Source organism: Taeniopygia guttata, chromosome 3, assembly GCF_048771995.1.
Source record: "Taeniopygia guttata chromosome 3, bTaeGut7.mat, whole genome shotgun sequence".
NCBI classification, from domain to species: domain Eukaryota; kingdom Metazoa; phylum Chordata; class Aves; order Passeriformes; family Estrildidae; genus Taeniopygia; species Taeniopygia guttata.
In genome coordinates, this window is record NC_133027.1 from 73108499 (window position 1) to 73134973 (window position 26475).

Sequence of the window (26475 nt, forward strand, 5' to 3'; positions counted from 1 at the left end):
CACAGAGGTGTTGTGGATAAAGTTCCTGGTTTTGCTAATGGTTGAATATGAGATTTTGGGTACTTCGCATCCCTGGACTTGTGTTGGCACTTAAATGCCTTTTACCTGCCTTAACCCCTTGTCTGGGGCTCCTCTCACTTGACTCTATGCATTTAATCTGGGCATCTACCCTAAGCTAGTCCATGAGGGCCTGTCTAGAGGCAAATGAAAGATACAGTCATCTCCAGAGGGATCTTAAGTATGAGGACACAGTGAGTCACTTTCTGGAGGTTTTGGTCCTCTCACCTGCTGTTGAAAAAGCTGATGTGAGCAACTTGGATTCTATTCTGCAAACCTAAAGTTTGGACAAATGACAACCATGTTTGGAGCACCAGGCCTGCCTCTTCTCACAATTTGGACAGTATCCATATATTTGCACAATGGGAACTTGGTTTCAGCAGGGGGCCTGCCGACATCAACAATGGGTGCAATTATGGGGAATAAACATGGGAATATATATTCTGAAAAAGAAAGCTTTCCTCCCAGCACTGCTGTGAAAAATAGCAGAACAGAGAGGAACTAATTCTGTTTCGCCTAATTGCTCTCCATAAATCACCTCTTGGCAGCAGGCTAAACTGGTCCACCAAAGAGCCAATTAAAGCAAAGGGAGGCTGAGCGCTGTTTGTACTCAGGGGTGTGTTTTATACTACAGGAACTGTTCCAAGAGGGTGGCATCTCCTCCCTTTCCAAGCAGAGAGGCATATCCATGTCTGGCTCTGAGTGTTATTCCTTCAGTACATCCATGGTACATTGTCTGGCATTCTCTCTAGCCAGTGTTTTACTGTCCATTGTGAGATACAATGGTGCAGGTGAATGCTGGTAAGAAGAAAAATCACAGAATCATTTCAGTTCAAAAGGATTAATAAGATCATCGAGTCCAACCACCAACCAAACACTGCCAAACCCACCACTAAACCACATCTACGCATCTTTTGAATATCTCAGAGGATGGTGACACCAACACTTCCATGGGCAGCCTGTTCCAATGCTTGAGAACACTTTCCATGAAGAAATTTTTACTCAGTATCTAATATAAACCACCCCTGGTGCAGCTTTAGGCCATTTCCTCTTGCTCTACTGCTCCTTACAGGGGAGAGGAGCCCAACCCCTCACCTGGCTACACCCTCCTTTCAGGTGGTTGTAGAGAGAAATAAGACCCCCTGAGCTTCCTCTTGTCCAGGCTAAACAACCTCAGCTGCTCCTCATAAGACTTGTGCTCCAAACCCTTCACCAACGGTCAGACGAACAAGGTCATGCAACCTGGAAATCAGAGACAATAGGTATTTGTTTTTAAAATCACAGGATACAGTGCACGAAGAGCTCCTTCAGTGCGTGGCCCATCAGACTCCCTCCTCGGGATAACATTTTCCAATGCTCTTCCTGTGTTTGCCCAGGATGTGTCCTGCTCCGAGTCCTCCCCACGCCCCTCCTGTGCACACCCAGACCCCTGCCAGCAGAGCGGCCAGGGCCACCCCTTGGCCCTGCTGTCCCTCCTGCATGCCGTCCAGCGGGGACAGCACCTGCCCTCCAAGGCAGCCTGCAGACAGGCCAGGTGCGCTCCCACCTGGGAGAGCCGGGCAAGCTCGCAGCGCGGCCGCAGCCCGCCGTGGGCTCTGCTTTCCCTCGCAAGGCTCAGCTCGATGGCCCCGGCCGAGTTCTGCATTCCTCGAAGCCATTCCGGGCCGTGCCGGGCGGGGAGCGGAGCGGGGCCGCGCACGCCCTCCTCGCCCCGCAGCCGCAGGGAAGGACGGGGCAGCCCCGGCCGCTCCCAGCGTGTCCGGGACCGGCCGCCTTCCCTCCCTGTTTGCTTTCAGGGTGTTTGTCTCTGGGCTGTGCAGAGCAGCCGGGAGGTCAGCCTCACTCAGCAGCAGCTCAAGGAGGTGACACGGAGGAGGGCTGGAGGATACTGCCGGCTCCTCCGTCACAGAGTCCTTTCCACCCCCTTGTCCTTCACAAGGCACGCGAGACATTTTTGTATCCTTGCTCCCCTCTCTTTTCCCACCTGTTCTGTCCCCAGCCTTGTCTCGCCGGGCTGTCCCGGGCAGGAGGGAGGCAGACATGCCCTACCTGTACCAGGACTCGAAGCCGCGGCCGGCTGCGCATCCCGGGGGAGCCCGTGGCACGCACAGCTCGGGGAAGGGCTACGAGCAGCTGAAGCAGGAGTGCCTGCGCAGGGGCGTCCTCTTTGAGGATCCCGACTTCCCCGCCTGCAACTCGTCTCTCTTCTTCAGTGAAAACCCACCCATTCCCTTCGTCTGGAAGAGGCCTGGGGTGAGTATGCCGTCGCGTTTGTGCCTCCCGTCCTGCCCAAGGTCAGGCAGCTGTGCTTCGGGGTTGCACCAAGTACGTGTTCAGGGAGATGTGGAGATCAAGCGTGGGGGGAAGCCCTTCCCACCTCAGGATCAGTGGCTCAGGATGGGGATGCCCCCCACGAATAGCTCAAGCTGCAGGATGAAAGGGCTGGAAGGCTTCACCCCATGTTTCAGGTGTAACTGGTTGTACAGACACACTTATGCATGTGTGTTTATGTGCATGTTTAAAGAACTCATAATTAGCTTCTCTCTTACGTTATTGCCAGACAAAAGATGAAAATAAGAGGGCACACAGGGAGTTAAGGGTAAATACGTTATGATAATGTTCTAACTGTGTAAAATTGTGTGTTGTTTTTGTAGGAAATTCATAATTAAGATCAACTTCAAAAATTCAAACCTTTCAACTTTTAGAGTACTAGAGTCTTTCACTTACCTGCTCACTCCCATCAGGGAACGCTGAGAGATTACAATTGCATGCCGTGGTTACTGAGGCATTCAGCAGTAGCCAAGGGCTCAGTGAGTATCTCTTAGTGCATCTTGCATAACAGTCATTAATAACACAGTGGCAGCCTGAAGCTGCACCAGTCACATACTCTCAGATCACAAACCCAGCATCACTCCAGGTTCCTTCTTCCCCCTTCACTCGGTAACTAATAACCAAAGCAAAAATGCGGCAACATGTCATTTCTTTGCTAAGGAATGATGTTTATTCTGGGCTTTCTTCATAGTCTGTAAGCTTCTTCCTTTATAAAAAACTTTTCTTTGGTGATAGTGATACCAAGGGAGAGAAAGAACAAAGTAAGGTTAAAGAAGGGTTTAAATTATCTTAGTTCCCAGTGATACACATTCAGTGCCTCAGCATCTGGTAGTTAACATAGTGCTGATACAGAGCAGAATAAAAGCTGTTACTCCTAGACAAGTTTCAATTGTGAAAAAAATTGGACATCCCAACACATGCTAAGTGCAGCCCCCAGAGGTACTGCTGCTTATCTGTGCTCCAGAAAGCCAAGTGGCCTGTGGGGCTGCCCTCCCAGCACAGGAGAGGGCTGTGAGGCTGAGATGCTTCGGGTGTGGTGACTCTAGAGTGCTATGAGGCATCAAAAATACACATGGCTGTGACACTAAATCCTAAAGAAAAGTTTTCCTTTGCTCAGTTCTTAGGTGCTAGTTTGTCTTTTTTGGGCTTGGAATAGTTAAAATTTGGTGTAAAATGGGACCAGGGATGGTTGAGAGCTTGTGTATGGTGCACAGGGGTAGTGGGGAATGGTCTGTTTTCTTCAGGATCTTTGTGTGCTGAACCTGAAACATTTCCAGGATGAGTAAGTTACCTCAAATGGCATCTGCCTTTACACTCCAATTCCCCCTACACACAGTGAGAAATAAAACTCAGGGGAGGCTGAGAGGATGTGTAAGGACAGGGTATTAGTTATGCTCTGCTCTGGCTCCTCAGCATTTAAACTAAATCAGTTTCATCTCTATTACCCATCAGGAGCAGCAGCAAAATAGAGGTGGTGTAACAATTTCAATTTAACACATTTTAGTTTGCAAAGGGAACATGGGCCTGGGGCTAGGTGCATTGCCACAGCTGGAGAGGGTGAGCACAAAAGCATGGCCTCTGTGCAGGGTGTCTATATTCCAACTTCTTTTCATGGTGACTGGTTTTTACTGCCTCTCCCACCAGTATTTTACAGTAGCTTGGTTGAAGTGTAGCACAGTACATGAGGGTAATTGCAGGGACAAATAATCCAAATCTTCTGATTTACAATCTGATAGAATTTAATCTGTAGTAATGAGAGTAGAGAAGGCTTTCTCATTACTTTGACATACATATATCTGCATATATGCATATTTGTAGCAGCATGAGCAAGGCCTTCAACTAGCACTAAACTGTAAATCTCCCATGGCAATCAGTGAGCTATGTGGATATGTATCAGATGAATATCTGACTTTCTACATAAGTGAAGTGCTCCAAGATTCAGACATTTAGTGATTTTGTTTAGCAATCATTTTAAATCCTTTTTAATTACAAACTCTCCTCTCCTCTCCTCTCCTCTCCTCTCCTCTCCTCTCCTCTCCTCTCCTCTCCTCTCCTCTCCTCTCCTCTCCTCTCCTCTCCCTCTCCCTCTCCCTCTCCCTCTCCCTCTCCCTCTCCCTCTCCCTCTCCCTCTCCCTCTCCCTCTCCCTCTCCCTCTCCCTCTCCCTCTCCCTCTCCCTCTCCCTCTCCCTCTCCCTCTCCCTCTCCCTCTCCCTCTCCCTCTCCCTCTCCCTCTCCCTCTCCCTCTCCCTCTCCTCTCCTCTGTGACTGGGAAAGGTAGACATATAAATTGAAGAATGAAAAAAACCCAACCCAAAAAGGAAAGACAAAACGGTTTTACCAATTTCAAATGAGTCTATGGTCTACAGGAGGAAGTAAGAAAGAAATATTCCTAGTATGAACAGCCATGGACAACCAGTATGACAGGTTGGAACCAGGCAGAGAAATGTAATCACAAAAATAACCTAAACAATCTCACTCCCAGCGTGCTTTAGGGCTCTATGCACCCCCTTTACCACTGCAAGACAGGCACTGGGATGCAATTTCTTTTCTTTTGGGTTTAAAGAAACACAGCTTTAGTGCAGCATCAGGACAGTCATGGGTCACTATGTTTCATCTCTCTGAAGACTGTATGTTCCTACTTCCAGGCAATATCTTTGTGCAGGTGAATCCTGAAATTACTGCGTGCTGTGTGTGAATGCTGGGTTTTGTCCTTTAATACACTGAAAGTCTGATATATTATTATACCACCTGAAAGTCCTTTTAAAATTAATATTATTTTTGCAACACCCACTCAAAAACTGTTGAGTGTTCTCTTTTGTTCAGCAGAGAATGTGGTACAAGTCCAGTCAACACCCTTTCAATTCCTTTTAATTGATTTTTTTTTGATTCCTCTAGACATATGAGGTTGAAGACATTTTCCCATGTATGAGTTACAGAGATGTGTAATAAACAATGAGTCATGAATCAAACCTATGTCCGTGGAAAGGTTTTTATCTTGTCCCTTGCTAACACACAGGGCTTCTTGGTAACAGCTAAATGCATTAGTTGCAATGAGAATTACGTCTCCTGAGAGCAATGGTGCTAAAACAAAGTGTGTTGTTGAACATCAACAACATCAGCCATTGCTGTATCAATGTCTAAAGGCAACGAGCTGTGGTTTTATTGCTCGTGCCCAGTCCCAACGAGACCGAGTGTATTTAGCAAGCAGGCGGGCCACGTAAGGAGGAGCTGCTGTTTGTTTCCCTTTGCTCCACACGGTCTGGGGACATGGTGTTCTGTGGTACCTCCTCCCCGGGGCACCTGTGCCTGAGGCACAGCCTGGCCACCGCCTCCTCCCCAGCATAGGCAAACAAGAAATGTGCAAAGCAGCTTCCTCCTGGGTCCTGCCTCTGCACGGGGAGCTCCGCAGCAGCAGTGCTGTGTGAGAACACCGGGATTGATTCAGGGGTCTCGTGTGGTGGTAAAGTCTCTCCTCCAACCCGTGCTTCCAAAGAAAGACTCCACAGCCTCTTGTTGTTCGGTCTCAAGGCAGTTTATTGCTAGTTATCTAAAAGATTGTCTTCGCCCGCCACAGCTGCCTTGGTCAGCGGCCCAGGCAGAGACACACACACTCTCCTGACACCCTCACTGTCCGGTGTCTTTGTCTTCTCTCTCCCTGCCCAGGGCTGCTGCTATCTTTTATATGATACATTACGTGTTCCATGTTTACAGATTTTCCCCAATACCTACTACCTATGTTTCAATGTACTTTTCTACTCTAAACCAATCTGTGAGTGCCAACATCACCAAGAACATGGAGGCAAGGAAGAAGAAGGAGGAAGAACAGGATCAGGCCCACTTTCCTCCATCTTAGAATTCCTGACCCCCTTGTACAAAGTAAAACCCCCCTGTACAGGTGTTAAAACCCCCCTGTACAACACTAAAAATTTTTCCCCTCTAATTTGTAATTAATTCTACTATACCATCTAACCCTCTGTGACCGCTTGTTCCACCTTCAAAGTTGGTAACTCATTCCATGGCTCAAACTCAAAATCACAGCTATTTTCAGCTGCTTGCCAGGGTCTAAAATGCTTCTGACCAAGGCCTGGAACCTCTGAAAATGTCTGAGGGACATTTTGAGTTCCGACAGTGCTGGCTCACTGCAGGCAGTGCCCTGGCTCAGCAGCAGGTGCTTCAGCAATAAGCGCAGGAAGCTGGACAAAGATATCAGTATTCTGCCCTATGGTCTGAGAGAAGGCAGTGATATGAAAGCAAAGCAACTCAATTTCATCTAGGCAAATGCAGGGATTAAATGACTGAATGTGCTCTTCTATTTCCCCCGCCCTCCCCATTAATTTATTTCATTTGCCACTTAGGCAGAAGGATCTGCTTCCTGCCACAGGGTCTGCAATAATGTATCACGGCAGGCTGATTAACTACAGGCATATTCCTCCAGTAATATATTAGATATTCTCCTCTCCCCTTGTCCATTCAGTTCAACCAATTGCATTCAGTACAGTTCATGGGGAAATGGAGAAGAGAAGAGAAGAATTCCTACCACATTTATTTTTTTATCACTATAATTTTTCTATCCAGCCATGGTACTAGTAATTGAACTAAACCAGACTAATGAATGCTTGAGAATTGCTGTAATGCCACCATGAGCCCCATTCCCTCTGACCACATGGGGTGGGTAGTGTTAGCTCGTCCTAAAAATTAGCAGGACTGAAGCTGTCTTTGTTGTTTGCTTTTTTGAGGACAAAATTTTTTCATGGTTGTCAGACACTGTATGTTTCAGGTATTACATGCAAGTAAATAACTAGTTTAGTTAGAAGTAAATTGCCAATTTTATTTTTTTTTTCAGCCATTGGAGGAAAGCAAGAAAAAAAAAAGCCTTGTTAACCAGGGCTGCAGCCTGACATCAATCTTCTGGATGAGTTTGTGCTATGATATTTTAACAATTGCCTACAGATGAATAAAGAATGCCAGCCTTTCATTAGCAGCCAACTAATTATGAAAAAAATAAGGATAGTTGATTCTTTAATTGCTCTATACTGTAATTAATTAGCAAGGATTCCCCATCTTGTTCTTTGTGATGGCAACACTGCTGCAGGATAATACAGCTTTGTGTACCCTGTGGCACACAGGGTTTGTCAGCACTGCTGCAACTCTGGTTCAGAGTGATGGTGATATTTTCCTATTTTTCCTTAGAAATTCTAAGTAATTTTTCTGTCTCACTGTTGCAGGATATTGTCAAAGACCCCAAGTTTATCCTTGGAGGAGCCACCAGAACTGACATTTGTCAAGGGGATCTTGGTGAGTGATTCCTCCTGGGTGGATGTGTTCATGTCTCCACACTGTGGGGAGCAGCAGCAGTGTCCTCACAGAGGAGGGGATGTCTTCCCTCCTGTGCTGGTGGGAGCAGTGGAGCTGGAGGTCCTGCCCAGGCTTGCCTGGCCCAGAGCTGCTTCCTGGATAGCTCCCACCCATCCATGCCAGGGACCCTCTTGGTGCAGTGGGATTCAAGATCAAGGAAGGATCTTCACTTGAGGGTAATGTGAGCCCAAGGGAGTCTTTTGTATATCAGCCCCTCCAGACTGAAACACGGTCTGCCCTGGCCAGGCAGGGACACCCTCTCTGGGGACATGCAGGCTGTCTTTTGGGTTTCAGGGGAAGTGGCAGCTAACATCTCCTCTGGCCCCTTTTTCTCTTTTTTCCCCCTTCTCAATCCACAGGTGACTGCTGGCTATTAGCAGCCATTGCTTCTCTCACACTGAATGAAAAAACACTAGCAAGAGTGGTGCCACTGGACCAAAATTTTGGGCCGGATTATGCTGGAATATTTCACTTCCAGGTAAGGTGAACATCTGTCACAGAATGAACACATCTCTGTCATTACATTTCATGGTGTATTTTGCAGTGAGGCTGACAGGTACTGCAGAGGAGACACTGAAAAAAGTAGGATTTCTGAGCTTACATTGTTGTTCATGTTTTAAGAAACAAACTAGAGGGCTACATCAGCCTCATACAGGCACAAACATAGCCACTCCTATTTTGTGAACAGATATATAGCTTTAGAAATAATTTCACATTTTCCTGGACACACACACCTTACTTAGGATATGAGTCCTTAAAGGAGTGGAACTGGATCTGTAACACACGTGTGTCCTAAAGGAGTTTTGAATTATGTAGTGAACACTGGTGTCGGTACGTGATTGACATTATCCAGGCAAGGAGCTACAGTACAAGTCTACACATTTAGTCTTAATGTTTTCTCAAGAGAGATCACCCTTCCTAGAGAGCAGCCTTGCAGGGCAGAGCAGGAACAGATGATTTACTTGTCTTCTAATTGAGCCTATGATTGTCACCATCTTACAATTAGAAATTCTGGGACACCATAGTCGTGCTCTCAGGGAATGCTGTGCTGTCAGTGAACTCATGCACCATCCTTTCTAAACAGTTTTGGCAGCACAACGAGTGGCTGGATGTCGTGATTGATGACCGATTACCCACCTTCAAAGGCCGCCTGGTTTTCCTGCACTCAGCTGAACTCAATGAATTTTGGAGTGCCTTACTAGAGAAAGCCTATGCCAAGTAAGTCCCGCTGCACATACATAATTTGCTACTTGTACATACATTATTCACAGTTTGTTCATATGGTATTCACAACTCTAGTGAGCAGCTTCTAGCTTCTGCTACTGCCCTTGCCAGCCTGACAACTGGCACTTAAGAAAGAACACCCCTCCCCAGGCTTTAAAGACACAGAGAAATGGATGAATTAAAAATGCAACTAAAAAGGGAAGCAGAATGACCCTGATTCTACTGCTTGGGTACACTCTGGGGTACTTATTTTGACTTCAGTGCCATTGCTGCAATTCTACACACGTGTGAGAAAGCTCTCTAACATGGACATCTTGAAAGCAACTCTCACAATCAGTGTGTGTTTTCCAGGTTGAATGGCAGCTACGAGTCTCTGAAGGGTGGCAGTACAATAGAGGCCATGGAGGATTTCACTGGGGGTATAGGAGAAATGTATGATGTTAAGGCGGCTCCTGACAATTTCTATGAAATCTTAGAAAAAGCCCTGAAAAGATGCTCAATGGTGGGCTGCTCTATTGATGTAAGTAAGAAATGGGGTCTCAATTTCTTACTTTGGGGTTCAGTGTTTTCTAGTTTGAGTTTCACTTTTTCTCCTGATGAAGCTTGCTGCTTGCAAAGACTAGTTAAAATTTTATTGAACTAGGCAGTGTGATACTCAGCTGGTTGATGGAGCCCTTCACCATCATCACTGTCCATCCTTGGATGGCCTTTTTACAAGAAATGAGACCATGTGAACACCTGATCTCAGTCTGAGAGTAAAGATTGAGATCCTGAAAATGTAGATGGTGCTGAAAAAAATCACAGGGGCAGAGGAGGAATTCCACTCTGGAACCACATAATTTTTGCTCTGAGTGAGCAACACTTAAACCAACCTCCATATTTTTCCCCAAAAGGGGACCATGGTTGAGCAGAAAGACAAGTTCCTTGTTTGTAGTAAGAGTCAGCCTGGAAGGGACCCGGTGGCACCACTTGTGAATCTCACTCTGAAGTGAGAGGTTAATTCGCATTTTTTTCTCCTGTTCCAGACCAGCAGTGCTGCCGAGTCAGAAGCCCGAACCCCATTTGGTCTTGTAAAAGGCCATGCATACTCTGTGACTGGCATTGAGGAGGTATGTCCAGCAGCACGGGGCAAGGAGACACCTGGGGAAAAGATAAGGGAGTGTCCCCTCAGCCTCAGGTGATGGGGGAAGTTATCCTGGGGAAGTTGTCCAAATTCCCATCCAACTTTCCCTCCCACATCTCCTGTGGCACTCTGCACCTTTTGCCCAGATGTTAACACCAGCCTCTGCACACTGGAGAAGCCTTGCTGCCTAGATCCTGGCACCTGATGTTTTCTCTATTTTCTTCTCCCCCAGGTGAGCTATAGGGGCCGGCAAGTGCAGCTCATAAGGATAAGGAACCCGTGGGGAGAGGTGGAGTGGAACGGCCCTTGGAGTGACAAGTGGGTGCACTGTCCCTTACACGCTGGCCTCGCAAAGGCCAAATCCCAGCTTCTGCTCCATAGCTGGCTTCCTGCAGCCCCAGCTGCTCCACGGGAAATTAAACCAAGAGTTTGCATGTGCCTAACAGTGTTACTGCCCTACAGCATCTCCCCCTCAGCATTTTCAAAGCAGCACAATGCAGGGACACTGTCGAGGTTGTTTAGCCCCCAATACCTAGCATCAGCAGAAATCATGCACAAATATAAATGAGATAAGTTAGTATTAATACACTCCCAATTGTAAAAGTTACAGATTTGGTGTGATATTTTTGGTTAAATATTTACAAGCCTGTTGCTGTAGTACTTGTAACACAACATCCATAGTTTGTCCTACTACAGATAAGCTGAAACTGACAATGTATTACCCCCTCTGAAAAGCTTGCATCTCTCTTTATTTTGGGGTTTTTTTGCTTGGAGTTTCTAAACACATTGGGTGTAATATCTTAATAATAATAAATGGGCATCCAATGAGACCCTCTCCATGCCAAAGTTGTGGAAGGACCCCAAAACACAGGCACAGTTGGCCTGAGAACCAGTCAGGTTTTACTACTAAAGGTAAGCAAAGTGCAAACAATACAAAATGAAAAAAATACATAGTAAAAAAAAGCAACACTACATTCCTCTCCAACACACACTGTTCAGTGTATTTTTGCACATACACATTGTTTCATTTTTGTTTCACTTTTTCTTCTGAGATTTTTTTTTTAATTCACATAGAAACAGAGGAGAAGAACCATAACCTGCCTGGCCCTTTAATATTGCTGAGACATGTAACCATTTGTAGGACTCCTTTAAATTTCCCTGTTCTTATCATGGCTCAGAAGTAAATTAGATATGTCCACATCAGCTCAGATCCTTTATCTTGAAGAGAAACATGGATAATTGATGTGTATAATGAGTTCTTCAATCTGAAAAAGATGGAGAGGTTATGATCAGGACAGGCATCTGGCAGTTTATGCTGTTCATCAAAAAGGCTGTCTCTGCAAAGCAGAGCTCTGACTCTGCACTTGGGAGGCTGTTTGGAACTCAGGATGAAGAGGGGCTTGCAGGTCAATATAGGAGCCTGTATTAGCATTTTGCAGTGGTTGCTGGAATTAAAAACCACAACACAAGGTGCCTTCTACTCCCTAAGTTTATTATGTCAAATTGGAAATATAGTAGTGCACTTCCAGGTTTCCTGGAAAGCTTTATCAGGTTTTTGTTTGGTTTTGATATGCCACAGCTAGAGCAAAAAGGGTGCATGAAAAGGAAGCAAAGACTTAGCCTGGGGCCCCGGTTACTCCACTAACTCTCTCTATGCAGGGGAAGGAACCTAATCAGTTCCCATTGACTCAATTCTGAAACAAACATCTGGCCCTAAATTAGCAACAAGAGTGAAAAAGATGATGGTGCTACAGATGGAATACAGATTCAAGGAGAGTATTTACTTACCAACATCTTGAGTTTTACCAATAGCCCTATTATCTCCAGCCCAAACACTGAGACCAGTCCCAATGTCAATAACACATTTTAAGACCACTCTGGAGCAGCTTTTGGATCTTTGGCCTGGTGCTGCTTTTGCCTGCATTAATTGGGTCTCTGCAACCATGAGTGCCAATGGGATCAGGAAACCTCTTAAATGCAACTGTGTTTGTGTAAGCTGCACAAATAAAACACATGTGAGAGAAGAACAGCCTGCTGTTACATCCAGCCAGTCATTCTGAGCCAGGGAAAATTAATTGCCACATGCCTGTACTAAAGCTTGGTTTTGTTTTCCTGTAGCTCTGCAGAGTGGCGCTCAGTCAGCCCATCGGAGCAGAGACGCCTGTCTCAGGCAGCACGGGATGATGGAGAGTTCTGGTAAGACACAGGTTCTTAAAGTGTGGGACTCTCATCAGAAATCAAGGTGCAAGTGGCCAGAACAAGGAAGTAACAAGGAAGAAGCCTTTGTGTGATGAAATTTTCAGTTTCTGCCTAAGAGAGGGCAGGTAGAATGGTCCCTTTGTTTTCTGTGTTTCATGTGTCTCCCTTTGTTATCTGTTTTAATAGCAAAAACCCTCAAATCAGCTTAGTTAGTGGCACTGGTATTTCAAATACTGTGCATGTCCCATGAATGTAACACCCTTTGAAGCCTTCCCATGAACAAAGGCAGGATATACAGAAGGGAGCATTGTATGGCACTGTATCACCTATGATGGTGACTGTATCACCTGGGCATCACCTGGGAGAGAATGAGTCCTGAACAACAATACTACTGGTTGCATAAAGTAAAAGAGTACCAAGATATGTGTGAAATTGTGGAAAATTTGAAGAAATTAAATGAAATTAAGTGAAATGAAAAGAGAAGAAAAAAAGAAGGCAATCGGTGGAAATTGCTTTAGAAGTGTGAAGTGTTCTTCATACCAAATTCATGATCTCAGACAGAGCAGATGACTGACTTGCACGTGATCCCCTCCCCATATCGACTGTGCTGTGTCAGAATGAGATGCATAAAAAAAGGATGCTTGTGCTTTGCATCACAGTGAGTGAATGCTCTCCTGCTGTACACTGGCATATATTTGTGGTCACCAAAACTACTTTCCAGGAATTGGTGATATGGCCCTGGGGCTCTGGGGGGGATAAATACTTCTGCTGGGTATCCTTCCAAAAATGAATGGCTGCCTGTTCCTTACCACATCTTTTACTCAGGATGAAGTTTGACGATTTCAAAGTGCATTTTGACAAAGTTGAGATCTGCAACCTGACTCCAGATGCCCTGGAAGACAGCACTGCCCACAAATGGGAAGTGACCATCCACCAAGGCAGCTGGGTCCGGGGAGCCACCGCAGGAGGATGTAGAAATTTTCTAGGTAAGTACATACCAGCTTGAAAATGAGAAGCAGGCACTGAAATCTTACCTGCCCTCAGCTATAGCTCTTCAGAGAGGAGCTCTGTAGCCAGAACTGTGGATGCAGGACAGTTCAGCTGACAGGAACCAGCTAAAGGGACAAATGAGGAAACTCAAACCACTGTGTGGTTTAAGAGTGCTGTATTTAAAAGAAAAGACCTTTCTGTGATTGGTTTCTTCAAATGAACAAACCAGCAATGAACAAAGCCATAAATGATCATATGGCCCCACTTGAGACTTTGAGGTTAAAGATTTTGGTTGTTTTGCTCTCAGGCTCATTGTATCTGATTTACCTCTTAATGATGTTTGCATGAGCAGGAATAGGTTCAAATAAGCCAGTTAGACTGCAGCAGCAAGTGTAAAATGAGACGAAAAGCCCAGATCAGCCAGCAAGTTTATGTGCCTCTGAAACTGTGACTTGGATCCAAACTGTGTTAGTGCAGACTGGCACCAGCACTATGGAATCATTGTAGCTATGTAATTTTAACAAAATTTCATCTGACAACCTCATTTGAACCATGGTAACTCAATAAGGCACAAGGCCTAAAATCTTTTCTACACCTAGTTCCATGAAGGACTTTGGGATTTGGCTTATTTTTTGCAAAGCTTAGTGGAAAGAAATACAACGATTAATGGAAAAACTGACTTTGAGTGAAACCTCATCTTTATTATCTTTTTTTTGGTTTGGTGGGGGTATTTTTGTAGTAGTAGTGGTGCTTTATTATTCTCAGTCAAGAAACTCTCTGGTGTTCTTTACACTGGCAGAGACTTTCTGGACAAATCCACAAATCAAGCTGCATTTGACAGAGAAGGACGATGGACAAGATGACTGCACATTCATAGCAGCACTGATGCAAAAGGATCGGCGTAAACTCAAGAAGCTTGGAGCTGAAATGCTGACCATTGGCTACTCTATTTATGAGGTACTCCTTTGCTGCTACAGCACAGGAGCTGCACTATAGGTGTTTGGAACTTTCTTTGGGTTTGTACCCCTGCCCCATTTCTGGGGCCCTTGCACCTAAAATAACCTTCAGTAAGTAACCTAACAGTTATATCAAGGCCCGTGGAGGATGGAGTCCTCTCAGAGGAGAATTTAGGAGTCCCCAGGGTGCCATGGGTTCCTAGGACAGATCCCTCAGCCCCATGATTCTGTCACCCCCTGCGTGGCTTAGGGAGAGGGGATATTACTTCTTCTGAGCCTCCTGGGGCATATTACACACAGATGCCTGTCCTTGAGTGAATGTGAATGTGTTGTCACAGCTCTGTGACACCCTGTCTGGAATGGTGGTGTTTGATGGCAGGGCATGTTTAAGTAGGAAGACAATGTCCCAGAGTACTCTGAAATTGCTGTCTGGGTGGGAAAGGACAGTGGTCATGGGTCCTTGCCATAAGGTGGGGGCTCAGTTGCTGTAAGCACGTGGGAGAGGGAATGAGAGTCAGGATCACAGCCTGGGGTGACACTTGTGCCAGGCAGGATTTGTCTCCGTGATTAGGAAAGGGGGGATTATGGCGCTCAGCACACCCTGGCCAGTGCAGCACTGCCTTGTTTTCCCTCCCTAGAGCCCAGGCAGAGATGGACACTTGGGCAAAGACTTCTTCAGGTACCACCCCTCCAAGGCCAGGAGCAAAACCTACATCAATTTAAGGGAAGTATCCCACCGATTCAAGCTGCCACCGGGTGATTACATTCTTATTCCGACCACATTTGAGCCACACCAGGAGGCAGATTTCTGCCTGAGGATCTTCTCTGAGAAGAAGGCCATCACTGAGTAAGTCAGGAGCAAGCTTTGGGCCCTCCAGTGCTCCCCTGCACGTGTGGTTGTTGGCTGCTGGGGAGAGTGTGGCTGCCAGGCACCCAGCTCTACAGCAGAGACCCAGCATGGCAAGTTCTTGATCAGTTGTGGATTTTTGTTTGTACTTGTTTGTTTTTACATTTTTGCTAAACCTGACTTATTTTTGAGAGGAGTTGAGAAGGTGGGAAAATAGGGTGTGCCATGATAAATCTGCTGGATGTTTAACAGGGAAGGGTTGCTAGCTGGCACTGTCTGGGTCTCTATGAAGTGTTTGCTTCCTGTTTATTTCCTCACAAAGTTTGTCCAAAAGACAATTTTATGTTAAAAATCATACTGAGGAAACAATGTGTTCACAATGAATAATGAATAAAGAATGAGATGAATTCTTTAGCAGATGACATGCACAGCTGTGTCCTCCCTGAGTCCTGCCTAATGTCTGTTCTAAGGGCTTATTCCAAAATTTAAACAGTGCAAAAGTCTGATTGATGAATTTTAGCTAAACATAACCTGTTAAGTAAAAAAATCCCTGTTTTATCATTCACCTGGGCAAAAGGTAACAAGCAAGTTTCCACCCCAAGCAGATGTTGAATACCTTCAGATACCAAATAAGGTTTTGTTTTCTCCAGGGATCTAGATGAAAGTGTTGCCATTGATCTTCCTGAGGTAAGTCTACAGAATTAAAGTAGCAAGGTAATAGCTCAGCAGAAGCTGGCACACATTGCTTTTACTGTCTTTGGATAAACCACGTTCATTCCACAGGAATGTTACACAATTGCCAGCTTTGTGTATGTTACTGAAATGCTAAGCTCTGCTGAATGTGGTAAAAGAGCTGTAACAATCAAAATCATAATCATTATGCTTCGCATCCCCTTGAAGGCAGTCAGTGCCAGCCAGCACAAGAGGTGGGTGTCAGCCACCACGAGTGCAGTGAAAACATCACCCATTAGCACTGGGGAGACACATGGCTGTTCACATATTTTAGAATTTTATTTATTGTGAAAAATAAGAGGCAAGAGAAGGTCTAATAGACCTACATTAATTTTGTATACAAATATCTTTATTTTACTTCTCAGTATCTGCGGGACTTGAGAGAGAATGCTTACAGATACACGTGCCTACTGAAATGATTGAATTCTTTTTGCTTTTGGATGGCTTGGTCTGCCTGCTGAGCACTAATTGCAGCTGGGTCTGAGTCAGCTCCTGTTTAAGTGTATCCCTGCAAATAAGCCATTAATTGTGGTGTACCTTTCCATGGAAACAACCTAAGCCAAGATCTGATTTGTCCCTCTTTAGTAAAACTCTTCTCCAGGGACCCAGTGAACAATGACATCTTCATTTCTGTGATCTCAGGGCCATGTTCTATAGCAAAATAAATCTGTGCTGGGTAATATGCTGAAGGGCAGCCACCTCTGGCTGCTGCTCTCAAAAGGTTCCAGGATGATGCCATGGGAGAGAACTCAACAGCGCTGTGGCTGTTGGAGGCCCAGGGAAACAGAATGGTGCAGGGTGGGATGAGAGGAGAGAGAAGTGTTTTCCAGGATGGGTGCTCTTGGTTTTTACCAAGGCCATGGCACGCTGTACACTTGCTCAGGTGAAGGGAATGAGAGAGTGAGACTCTCCTTGGGCATAGAGGTAGCTGGGAGGCCTCAGATCTGGTGGAGTTTAGAAGCATATGTACCCTTATTTTAAGATGTACACTAGTCCAGGGTGCACAGAGGGGCTATTTGCAGGAGAAGTGTCATGTTTTACAATTCTTATAAGGACTTGTGTGGTTGGTGTTGCAGCCCCTACATCCAACCCCAAGCCCACAAGAAACTGAAGAAGAAAAGCAATTCCGGGCACTGTTTGAGCAGATTTCAGGAAAGGTGAGTGCAAAACGCTTTGGGTCAGAGCAAGATGTAAAAAGAGGGGAAACACTTCCACTCCTATACAGGGCCATGGATACATGAAACAAACCCAAAATATTTTGGGAGTATGCTTAGTTGTAGTGTGTTGTTTGGGCACCAGATGTCACCATGCCTTGTGGCTCGATGGATAAGGATGCAGTCCCTGATGAGCAAGCAGGAGGACTGAAGCTTGAACTCAAGCTCTGAAGGAGCCTGCCTGGTTTAATGTTCAGTTGCAATTGAGTTTTCGTAGCATCAACAACTCTCGCTTGAGATCTCCTTCAGACACACTTATGAACAGCAGCACTCCTGTATTTTCCCAGCCCTTAAATTTGTAGCTTTTTCTGGGTTTTGTATGGTTCTCTTTTGCTGATTTGCAGTAAAGTACAGATGAGTGATGTTTGTGTTTTCTAAGGTTTTTGGTATGTCTGATTACAGAAACATTCAAGTAACAGATGCTTCCCTTTTTTTTTTTTTTCTGCAGGACATGGAGATATCTGCAGAAGAGCTTGAATATGTTCTGAATGCTGTATTAAAAAAAAGTAAGTTAAGGGTTGTATATAACTTTATAGACTCTGCCATTTAATTAATTTACATACAGAAAATTCAAGGCTGTCTTATGACCCCAACTTGGTGTCCTTGAGCCAGTGAGGGCAGAGGAAAGTACTTGGTTCATGATCCAACCACAAGCTTGCCCTGCCTCCATCATGGTCCATGTGAGTGGATCAGTGAGGCCAGCTCTCCACTGCACTGCCACAATGCTGTGGAAAAACAAGCACTAGAATGGGACTTTTAAGACCTGGATGTAGCTCTTGATCCTGCTACAGGCCCTTTGTACAGTGGGAAATCTGTCACTCCCTGAACCTCACCTTCTGATTTACGAATCAAGGACAGTATTTCCTGTCATGTCTCCAGTAAATGCGTCTTCTGTCTGGACTGAGACTTCTCTGTGGTGAGAGCTGCCTTCATCTTCCAGTTCACAGCCCTCCCACAATGAGGACTGAGAGTCAGCTATCTCTGTTCATTAGTCCTATTTTCTCCTTTCTGCTTATAAAAGACAGCTTTGCCCATAATTTATTTTGTATTATTATTCTTTTTCAGCAAAGAACATAAAATTCAAGAACTTAAGTCTCATTTCATGCCGAAATATCATTTCTCTTATGGATGTATCCTTTCAAATAAGGAGGCTAAATGAAGAATGAATATAATTGTCCATAACACTATATATTGTGGATGTCAGAAATGGATTTGGTAATGTCATGGCAGATCACTACCCAAAGAAAACACAAATACATGACTGTTTTATCCTGATTTTTATTTTGGAAATTTAGGGTTAGGAGTTTCAGCACAAACTGTTTTATATTGCAGACTTAGAGGCAGATGCTTTAATGCTGACCACCTTTAGAAGTAAATCTCAAGCTACTTCTGAAGAGAACAGTGCATTTTTCAAGCTGCTGTTTATTTGAAAGAGACCTATAAAACTTAACTCAAGAAAAGTCTCTTATCTGGGGGGCTAAATTCAACAGACAAAGTTGTGCATGCAAGTTATGGGTCAGAAATTAAGGACCAGCAGTGCTGAAAATTGCTGGTATCAAAGCTCTTTTTTGACAATCCATTTAAAACTGGAAAATCTGGTCTTTCAGCTAGTTCCTGGGACTCCAGGAAACAGACATGTGGGTGAGAATTGTCTGTCCAAATTTAGGCATTTGTGGTGTAGGTGTCTACATCTAAGCCAGCTTTCTAGACTCCCTTTGTAGATAGCAAAATGGGTGGTGTACTTAAATTGTTCTAGGTATATCTAACTGAGGGATGCTAAATGTCTGCTCAGACATCAGGTGAGTTGAATCACAGCCCTGGTGCTTCCCCACCAGATTTGTCCTTTGCAGAGTTCTGGTTCCTGCTGAGTTTGCTTAGGATGGCTTCTCCTCAGGTAGGGCTGCTTTTGCAGTGTGCTTTTCCAATAAACAGTTTTGTTACACACGAGAAAAAACAGTCCTAACAAGGCAAGTATCTAATGTTTGGTTTATGTCTTGCTTGTTCAGCTGAGATGTTCTTATCTTTTGCCTTTGTTGCTCCAGTCCATGACAGAGATAATATCCATTCAAACATTTAGAGAAAACAAAGGCAGACAGAACTTTATCCTGATAAAGCTAGTTTATAATATTAAAATTCAATGCAGATTAGTCACCCGGCACATGCAATGAGAAATAGTACCAGTCCTAAATTTTCTTGCTTAAAAACTAAGCCTCAGTAGGGAGCTGGTCCATGTTCACATCTCATCCTTACATGGTATCGGCACAGAGCCAGGGCCTGCGCTTGACCCTGGAGAATGGCAGCAGTTCCAGGTTTACTATTTAGGATACAACTGAATAGTTTCCATGATTTGCAATGCTTCCAAGCAAATCTCTGCATAGTTTTGAATTAATAGGGAGACATCTCTTCCTCTGCTTTGGAAGCACAAGGAATGCAGACACAATCATCCCACTCTGGACATGCTATTTGGAGCACAATGGAGGATAAAAACCATAAAAATGAAAACCCAAGTCAATGCTGGCACAGTCTCCTCTGTGTCACATGCTACTGAATTCCCTGGCAATTGTCACCATGGGGTGGTGAGGAGCAGGGACACAGTTCTACATGACCCTGGAAAGAAGAACCTGGCTGGGTAAAAAAACCCTTTGCAGAAGTGAGAAGTTCTTTGGGATCTGTGGGTGCCCTCAATAATGTCACCAGCTCAAATAACAGCGGGTGTTAGCTAGACCCCGCTTGGCATGTTTTGACCTTTGTGAATGCTCACTGAGCCAGTGTCCCTCTGAGCAAGGGCTATGTCCTGGAAAGATGGAAAAGGGAAGGGGAATGGGACCATTCCTTATTTAGCATTTCAGAGCAGGTGTCTCATCCTGGAAATGAACGGTGCTCCATTCATCAATAACTCAGTGAAATAAGTCCCTTGTTTCAGGCAGAGGGAAGGCCAGGCAGATCTAATCATTGCCTCCTAGGACTGCTATACAGGCATTTATTTCAGACCATAAGGACCAGATTTCTACAGTCTCATCCCACTACTCCCATGAATTTTTGGTTGAGCCATTGCAACAGAACAGACAGATCTAGATAAAAATACTGAACAGCACATTGGTTGACTAACTCCTTTGGGTACAGTAGCAATTTGTTTTAATCAGGTAATTTAATTCTCTGAGTCATTTATATCCCATTTACATCCAAAAGTGTTCTTGCCTTAGAATAATCCTTCTTCCTTGTGTAGTGACTGAATTGCTCAGCTGTGTTTCTATATCACATAATGTTCCTTCAGCATCACAGTCACAGGCATGACTGTAACTGCTGGAGCTCTACCTTTTGAGAAATCCCAGTGCCAGTTTCAGCAGCACCATAGGCTTTCCAGTCAACATTTTCTGCTTAAAGGAACTACTCTGATAAGTTCAGACTGAATTTGGACTTTCATATAACAATCCTTTTCCTTAGTTCATATTACCAGACCAGTGGCAACGGGAAATTGGAATTCAGTGAGTTCAAAGTTTTCTGGGAAAAACTGAAGAAATGGATAGTAGGTGACATTATCCATTGTAATTTTTCCTACATTTCATTAGTTACTTCCTGAACAGTTTATTAGGTACATGCAGACAAAAATGGAGACAGGAGTGTGTTCAAGCCATGAATTTTAACACAAAGCAAATGTTTTAAAAGCATGGGGTTTGTTTTGGATAGTCAAAGACATTCTTAGTTTTCCATGATGATAAACCATAATGGTTTTCTGGAAATAACTGAGATTTTTGTAAGCTAATCAACTATGTTTGGGATAAGGAATGCAATGGACACTAATAAGCAAGCCAATCAAAAGGAAACTTAAGGAGTTTCCATAACTGCTGTCGTGCAGAAGAAGAAAGTGATGATTCATGACTAATAGGAAACAATAATTTCCTAAGTCCCTACATTTTCATTACTGATCTCTCAAGAGTCTACTGTACTGAAGTCTGGGAAAGTGTCGATTCTAATTTTAAACACTTTTCCCTGCCACTGTATATGGCAGTAAGAGTAAGCAGACTTGCAGAATCAACCACAGACTGAATATTCAAATAAAAGACATTATAATTGTTTCCTTATGGCCATTAATAGGTTTTTCTGAATTTGTGCTTCACCAAAGCATTCAAAATATGCACTTCTTTGCTTCTTGTCTAGCCCATCAAAAATGGACAACACTTTTTCTGGGTACTAATGCCACATCTCTTTTAACAAAGGATATATTGTGTTTCAGCAAGGGTCTTGAGAAATCCTTGTGCTCTGATTTGCACATATATTTGCTGGAAAATTTTAAGCTGAATGTGACGACAGCTCCAAATAACTCATATTCCAAAGGAGAGTCATATTTGCCGTCTCAATAAAAGGATGGAATTTAACTCCAGCTTGCAAATTGCTTAATATATAGGTCAAACCTCAAACTGTTTGACCAGTTCTCTTGGTTGTACCATGAATGTGGCTATTCAGGTCTTTTATACTTAGACGCAGATGAATAAGTGATATTATTAAGTGACATCATGTTAAAATTTGTCTCTAGTGTTCAGAACTACAGAGAAAAACATAAAAGAAGATTAAGAGAATGTATTAGTTAAGAGTTAAAAGAAAAACAATACATTTTTGTAGTTAAAATCACTTTTTAAAAAATCATTACATTTTTAATGAAGAGCAACTCATTTTTTTTTTAAATGCTTGGATTTGGCAGTACTTGTTTAAGTCAGAACAACCTGTCCATATGACAAAAAGAATTGGGACCAAGATTTGCTCCTCCATTATAAAATCAGACTGGATCTAGACCAAAGCCTTGTCAGCTTTCTTAAGTGCTTATGCTATGCAGTTGGAGATAAACACCTTGCCTTTCTGTGCTGTATCTGTGCCCCTTTTCATATGTTAGTACTGAGCTTTCTGTGTGCTCCTTTCATAACAGAGTATCTTTCTTCAATTTGACTTTGATAAATCTGGCTGCATGTCCTCTTATGAGCTTCGTGGTGCTCTCAAAGCTGCAGGTAAGACAAGCACTGCACTTTATCTGCTAAACCTGTTGGGCAGATCAGCGTGAGTGAAGAGGACAATCAAGCACACAGTCCAGGTACTCCTGAACAGGAAGGAGGTCTAAACCCCAGAGAGAACCTGGGCACATTGAATAGGGGAACTTTGCCCCAGTTACCCTCAGTATTGAAGGGCAGGCAGCAGAGCAATCTCTATATTTTATTGAGCTCTGTTAAACTCAACAGGGCTGCACATGTGTAGGGTTAGACCTTGAAACAGGCAAATTCGGAGTCCATCTACATTCAAGGGTTGAAGGAATAGCGAGTAAGCGGCTATGAAGAGAAATCACTGCATTAGTATTTCATCACAACTTATTTTTATTAAAGCAGATAATTTTGCAGAAATCCCTCCAAATTCAAGAAGACAGAATGGCCTCTCATACATCATAGTGTGCATGGACTAGGATCTGCAGTGCCTGAAAAATTTCCTGTTCAGAGTTTGTTATTCATTGCAGACTTAAGGAACTTTGTGGTTAGATCTCTTTCTGGACGGATGTGTGACACTGAGTATCCTCCCATTAAGTGTTTTTCAAGATTAGTTAATAGAGATCCCCTGTAGATTCCCCCTGACGTGTGAGGTTGCTCACTTTTTTTGTGCGTGTGTGTTTGGGAAGGATACCAGCTCAACAATTACCTGTTGCAACTGATTGTCCTCCGATACTCTGATGAGCAGTTCCAGATTGAATTTGGTGATTTTCTGAACTGCCTAATACGCCTGGAGAATGCGAGTCGTGAGTATCTTTTTCCTCTGGAATTTCATCCCCTTTGAAAAAGAAATTGTTCTGCTTTCGGCTGTTGAGCATGTTGCACAATATCTGAGATTGAGTACAAGGCCAACAGAAAGGAGCTGTGTTTAGCATTTGCATGTAGGATGGCTTTTCTCCTGTAACGTGAAAAATGTTCTGCTGCCAATGGAAAATTTCCCCATGTGAATAGAGCTTGCTACATAAACTCTGCAGCAATGTTGAAGGCATGTGAAGAATGCTGGTAAAGCCCATGTTGTAACCCTTCTTGTGGCTTACCCAGGAGATTTATTTGGGATCACACAAGTTCAAGGTTCATATATTACTTGTGCCTCATGGAAAGAGAAAATTGGCATGCGCTTGGGCAAGGTATCTCCTATACCTTTTACACGACATATTCCATTTTGGCTTCAGGTGTGGTTCTCTGTACATCAAGGCACCCAAGGTCTCTGTTCACTTCTGGCACAGGGTCACTCTCATTACAAAGCAGCAGTAGTAGAGATAAGTTAAAAGGCTGGATAAATGGCTGGATGAAGTTATCAATTAGTGTGGCTGAAAATTCAAATAAAACTCAATTCACTCTATGAGAAGAAAAATCAACTTTCTTCACTGATTTTTTTGTTTTGTTTTGTTCTTCTCTTTACTTTCTGGCTTGACTGTAGCAATAGAATTATTAGATTTCTGGGCGATAGAAGTTAAATAAGATATATAAAGAAATGCAAATTGCTTGGTTTAATTTCAGAGTGTACTCCAAATCTGACTGTTTAGCAGATTCAGACACCTCTTCTAGACAAGTCCTGAAGAGAACCTTGCATAAAGGCCTTAAGTCAGCAAGACATTTCCTCTTGCAAGGACTTTGCTCTGTCAGAGAAGCTGCCACCACCAAGCAATCCTAAGAAATCTGCCTTTGCACCAGGCCTTGGCATGGACACTCATCCATCATTGTGGGCGGGAGAGCTCGTATGTGAATACAAATGAGGTGTATTTATAGCACTGCTGTCCCTTTCTCATTTCAGGAGTATTCCAAGCACTGAGTGTGAAAAACAAGGAGTTCATTAACCTGAATATAGGCGAGGTATGAGCACAGATTCATAAACATTGACAAAGTGATGGGGTTTCTCTAGAGCTTTGTCCTCTTCTTCGAGCTGGAGTATTTCTGCATGACACTTCAGGTGTCCATGAGAATGCAGTAGGGTATCTGCTATAGGTTTCACCACAGCTGGAATTTTACAGCCTACTACAGCCCACACACTGATTAAATCTCCTCCGTGCTATTTCCTTCTTTCCTTCCTTGCCCTGTGGCATATTGACAGATTCCCATGCCCCTTTCTAGTTTCTTTGCGTTTTTCCCTTCCTTGGGTGCCAGGTTTCAGTGGGGGAAAGAGGAAAGAGCAGATGGGAATGGTGGTGGTGGGGGGTGGGGGGGTGGAGTCTTTCACTCTCCCTGAATCCCCCAGGAATTCAAATCACCCTCGCCTGTGCATGTCTATCATTTGCTTCTCAAAATCTGCAGCAAAGGTTTCTTGCTTTCTTGTGCTCTCCTTGTCTCCCTGTCGCTGTGAGCCATCTCTCATTTTACACTAAGCCAAAGCTTCCTGGGGTGAGGCACAATGAATTCCCAGGGAAAAGAAATGTGGGAATGAATGTGGATGGCTGGGATGCAAATAAAATAACTGCTGTTTCCAGCATGTAGCGCTTTGCCTTATTCCTTCCTGCTGGCTGAGGTCTCTCCTTAATGACAGGATGTAAAAGCCAAGTGAGCATAGGTCCTATTTCCTGCCTGGGGTCAATTCAGAGCAAAGCACTGCTTGGGAATGGCTCTCATTTGGGGAAAGACATGGGGAGGGAGAAGGGTCTGAAATACTTAATTGTAAAGTTGATCTTTTTCTGATACTAGTTTATCAACCTGGCAATGAACATCTGAAGAAATCTGATTTGGATGCCAGGAGTTTCTTGCGACTTTGCTGCTGAGACTTTTGCCCCAAGAGTTGAGGTCCCCTTCACATGCAAACTTCACCAGGAGATTTCCTGCAGAGAAACATGTTCTGTTCTCCATCCTTGTGGATGAGTTAAAGTGTCAGATCATGTGTTTTTGGTAGAGCCTAGTACTGGATTTGGCACTGAGCATTTGGATGGAGCACACATGCCTCTCAGGCAGGCTTAAACTGTTGTTCCTGAATGACCACAGGTTCTTATGAAATAGAATTGTGTTTATTTTCAGCATAGCACAGACTACAGTAATTAAAAGTCTTTATTGCTGCTTGGCTACTGATTACTGTAAGGGGCTTTCAAAAATACAAGGTTGCATAAAACTTGTTCCGTTTGGAATTTATTTCTGGGCATAATGTGTGGCTACATGGCAAGTACCCTGTCCTAGCCACATGGATTGCAGTCTGGTGAACTGTGGACAAAGAAAGACTAGGGACTGTGTGGATGAAAAGTCACTTCTTAATAGTTGTGGTCCCAGATCCAGGGTTCCTTAGAAGGATGGTTAAGCTAAGGTTTGACATTCATCACAGGTGTGCTTTAGGGAAGAATTATTGCATCTCACATTTTCCTACTCTTTTCTGTGCTACCAACAAAATTCCTCTGCTTCACATTTTGCTGTGTAGCCAGTGAGTGTCCCATAGGCCCATCTCTGCAGAGTTGCACACAGTTTGTCATCATCTTCAGAGAAACACGTGACCTCTGAGACACTGAGCACTTGCATGGGGCCCTTTTCCTCCAGACAGTCTGAAATTGTGTCCCACACCAGCCATGCTCCAGAAGAACAACTGTAATAATTTTAGATTAACTAAATGTACCCATCAGTAAGGTCCTGATCTCTGCAGATGCTATTTTGCATCTGTGACTTACACAATATTATTCATGTGATGTGGGTAGCCAGTGCTGACTTAAAAAGTAACAGTAACAGCAGCCAGAGACTTAAGAGGTCTTCATAGGATTTGTTTCCATGATAATCTTCATAACTTGTGTCTATTTTATAATGAATCAACTGGCTGGCTTTGTTTCCTAAAACCTTTCTCGCAGTGTAACAGATGGCCCTAGGCTAGCCCTGCATTCTCTACTGTCTGGGGTCACTGAGACAGACAGGGTTTTGTTTTCTCTAGATTTAGACCTAATGAACAATTCAGGAAAGAAAATCAAGCTGCAGTAAAGGTGAAGCTCAAACTGTGAAAAAACATAGAGATCATGGTGTTTAAAATGCCAACTTTCCTTTTTTCTAGGAGTTACAATGTTGTAACTATGCAGAAAATACTCTGGAGTTAGCTGGAAGCTAAGCAAAAGCTGATGGTCGCAGTATTTGATTAACTGAGGTACTGATTCCCATGAAGTGTATTGATTTTCAGATGTGCTGGTTGTATGCTCTTTTACAGCACCAGAGACAGCTGTCTACATTTGTGAAAGTTTGGATTAAAATCTAGACAGTCCTACGAACATTCAGTCACACACTTGAAACAAAAACACCCCCAAATCACAGATTTGGTTCACTGTACAAGCTTGGATGTGGATACAAATTTGTTGTAATATACCATAGTTCACATGCTATGCAGAAGAAAAGAGCTGTCTCAGTACCTGGCATTACCAGTGTAGCTTCTTGTTGCTCTCCACAGAGCTGATGTACCATTACAGGAATAATGGCAAATTCCTTATGGTGCTCA

The 26475-nt window shown here is 43.9% G+C and overlaps 1 protein-coding gene across 3 annotated transcripts; it reads left to right on the forward strand.

The window, feature by feature from the left end:
- The first annotated feature begins 1839 nt into the window (after positions 1-1839).
- CAPN9 (calpain 9) lies at positions 1840-25125 on the forward strand. Of its 3 annotated transcripts, XM_002191403.5 has the most exons (20): positions 1841-2310; positions 7614-7683; positions 8103-8221; positions 8828-8961; positions 9319-9487; positions 9993-10076; positions 10323-10408; positions 12209-12286; positions 13115-13275; positions 14079-14236; positions 14874-15082; positions 15733-15769; positions 16891-16971; positions 17477-17534; positions 18094-18158; positions 20486-20554; positions 21950-22028; positions 22685-22801; positions 23830-23888; positions 24711-25125. In XM_002191403.5, exons 1-20 carry the CDS (start codon positions 2098-2100, stop codon positions 24735-24737), a joined length of 2073 nt encoding a protein of 690 aa, XP_002191439.4. In that variant the 5' UTR covers positions 1841-2097; the 3' UTR covers positions 24738-25125. The 3 variants fall into 3 exon arrangements, 2 of the variants coding, with proteins under 2 accessions (XP_072783230.1, XP_002191439.4); XR_012055129.1 differs by lacking the exons at positions 23830-23888; positions 24711-25125 and having other exon boundaries at positions 1840-2310; positions 20486-20558; positions 22685-22799; XM_072927129.1 differs by lacking the exons at positions 22685-22801; positions 23830-23888; positions 24711-25125 and having other exon boundaries at positions 1840-2310; positions 20486-20558; positions 21950-22082.
- The last annotated feature ends 1350 nt before the right edge of the window (positions 25126-26475 follow it).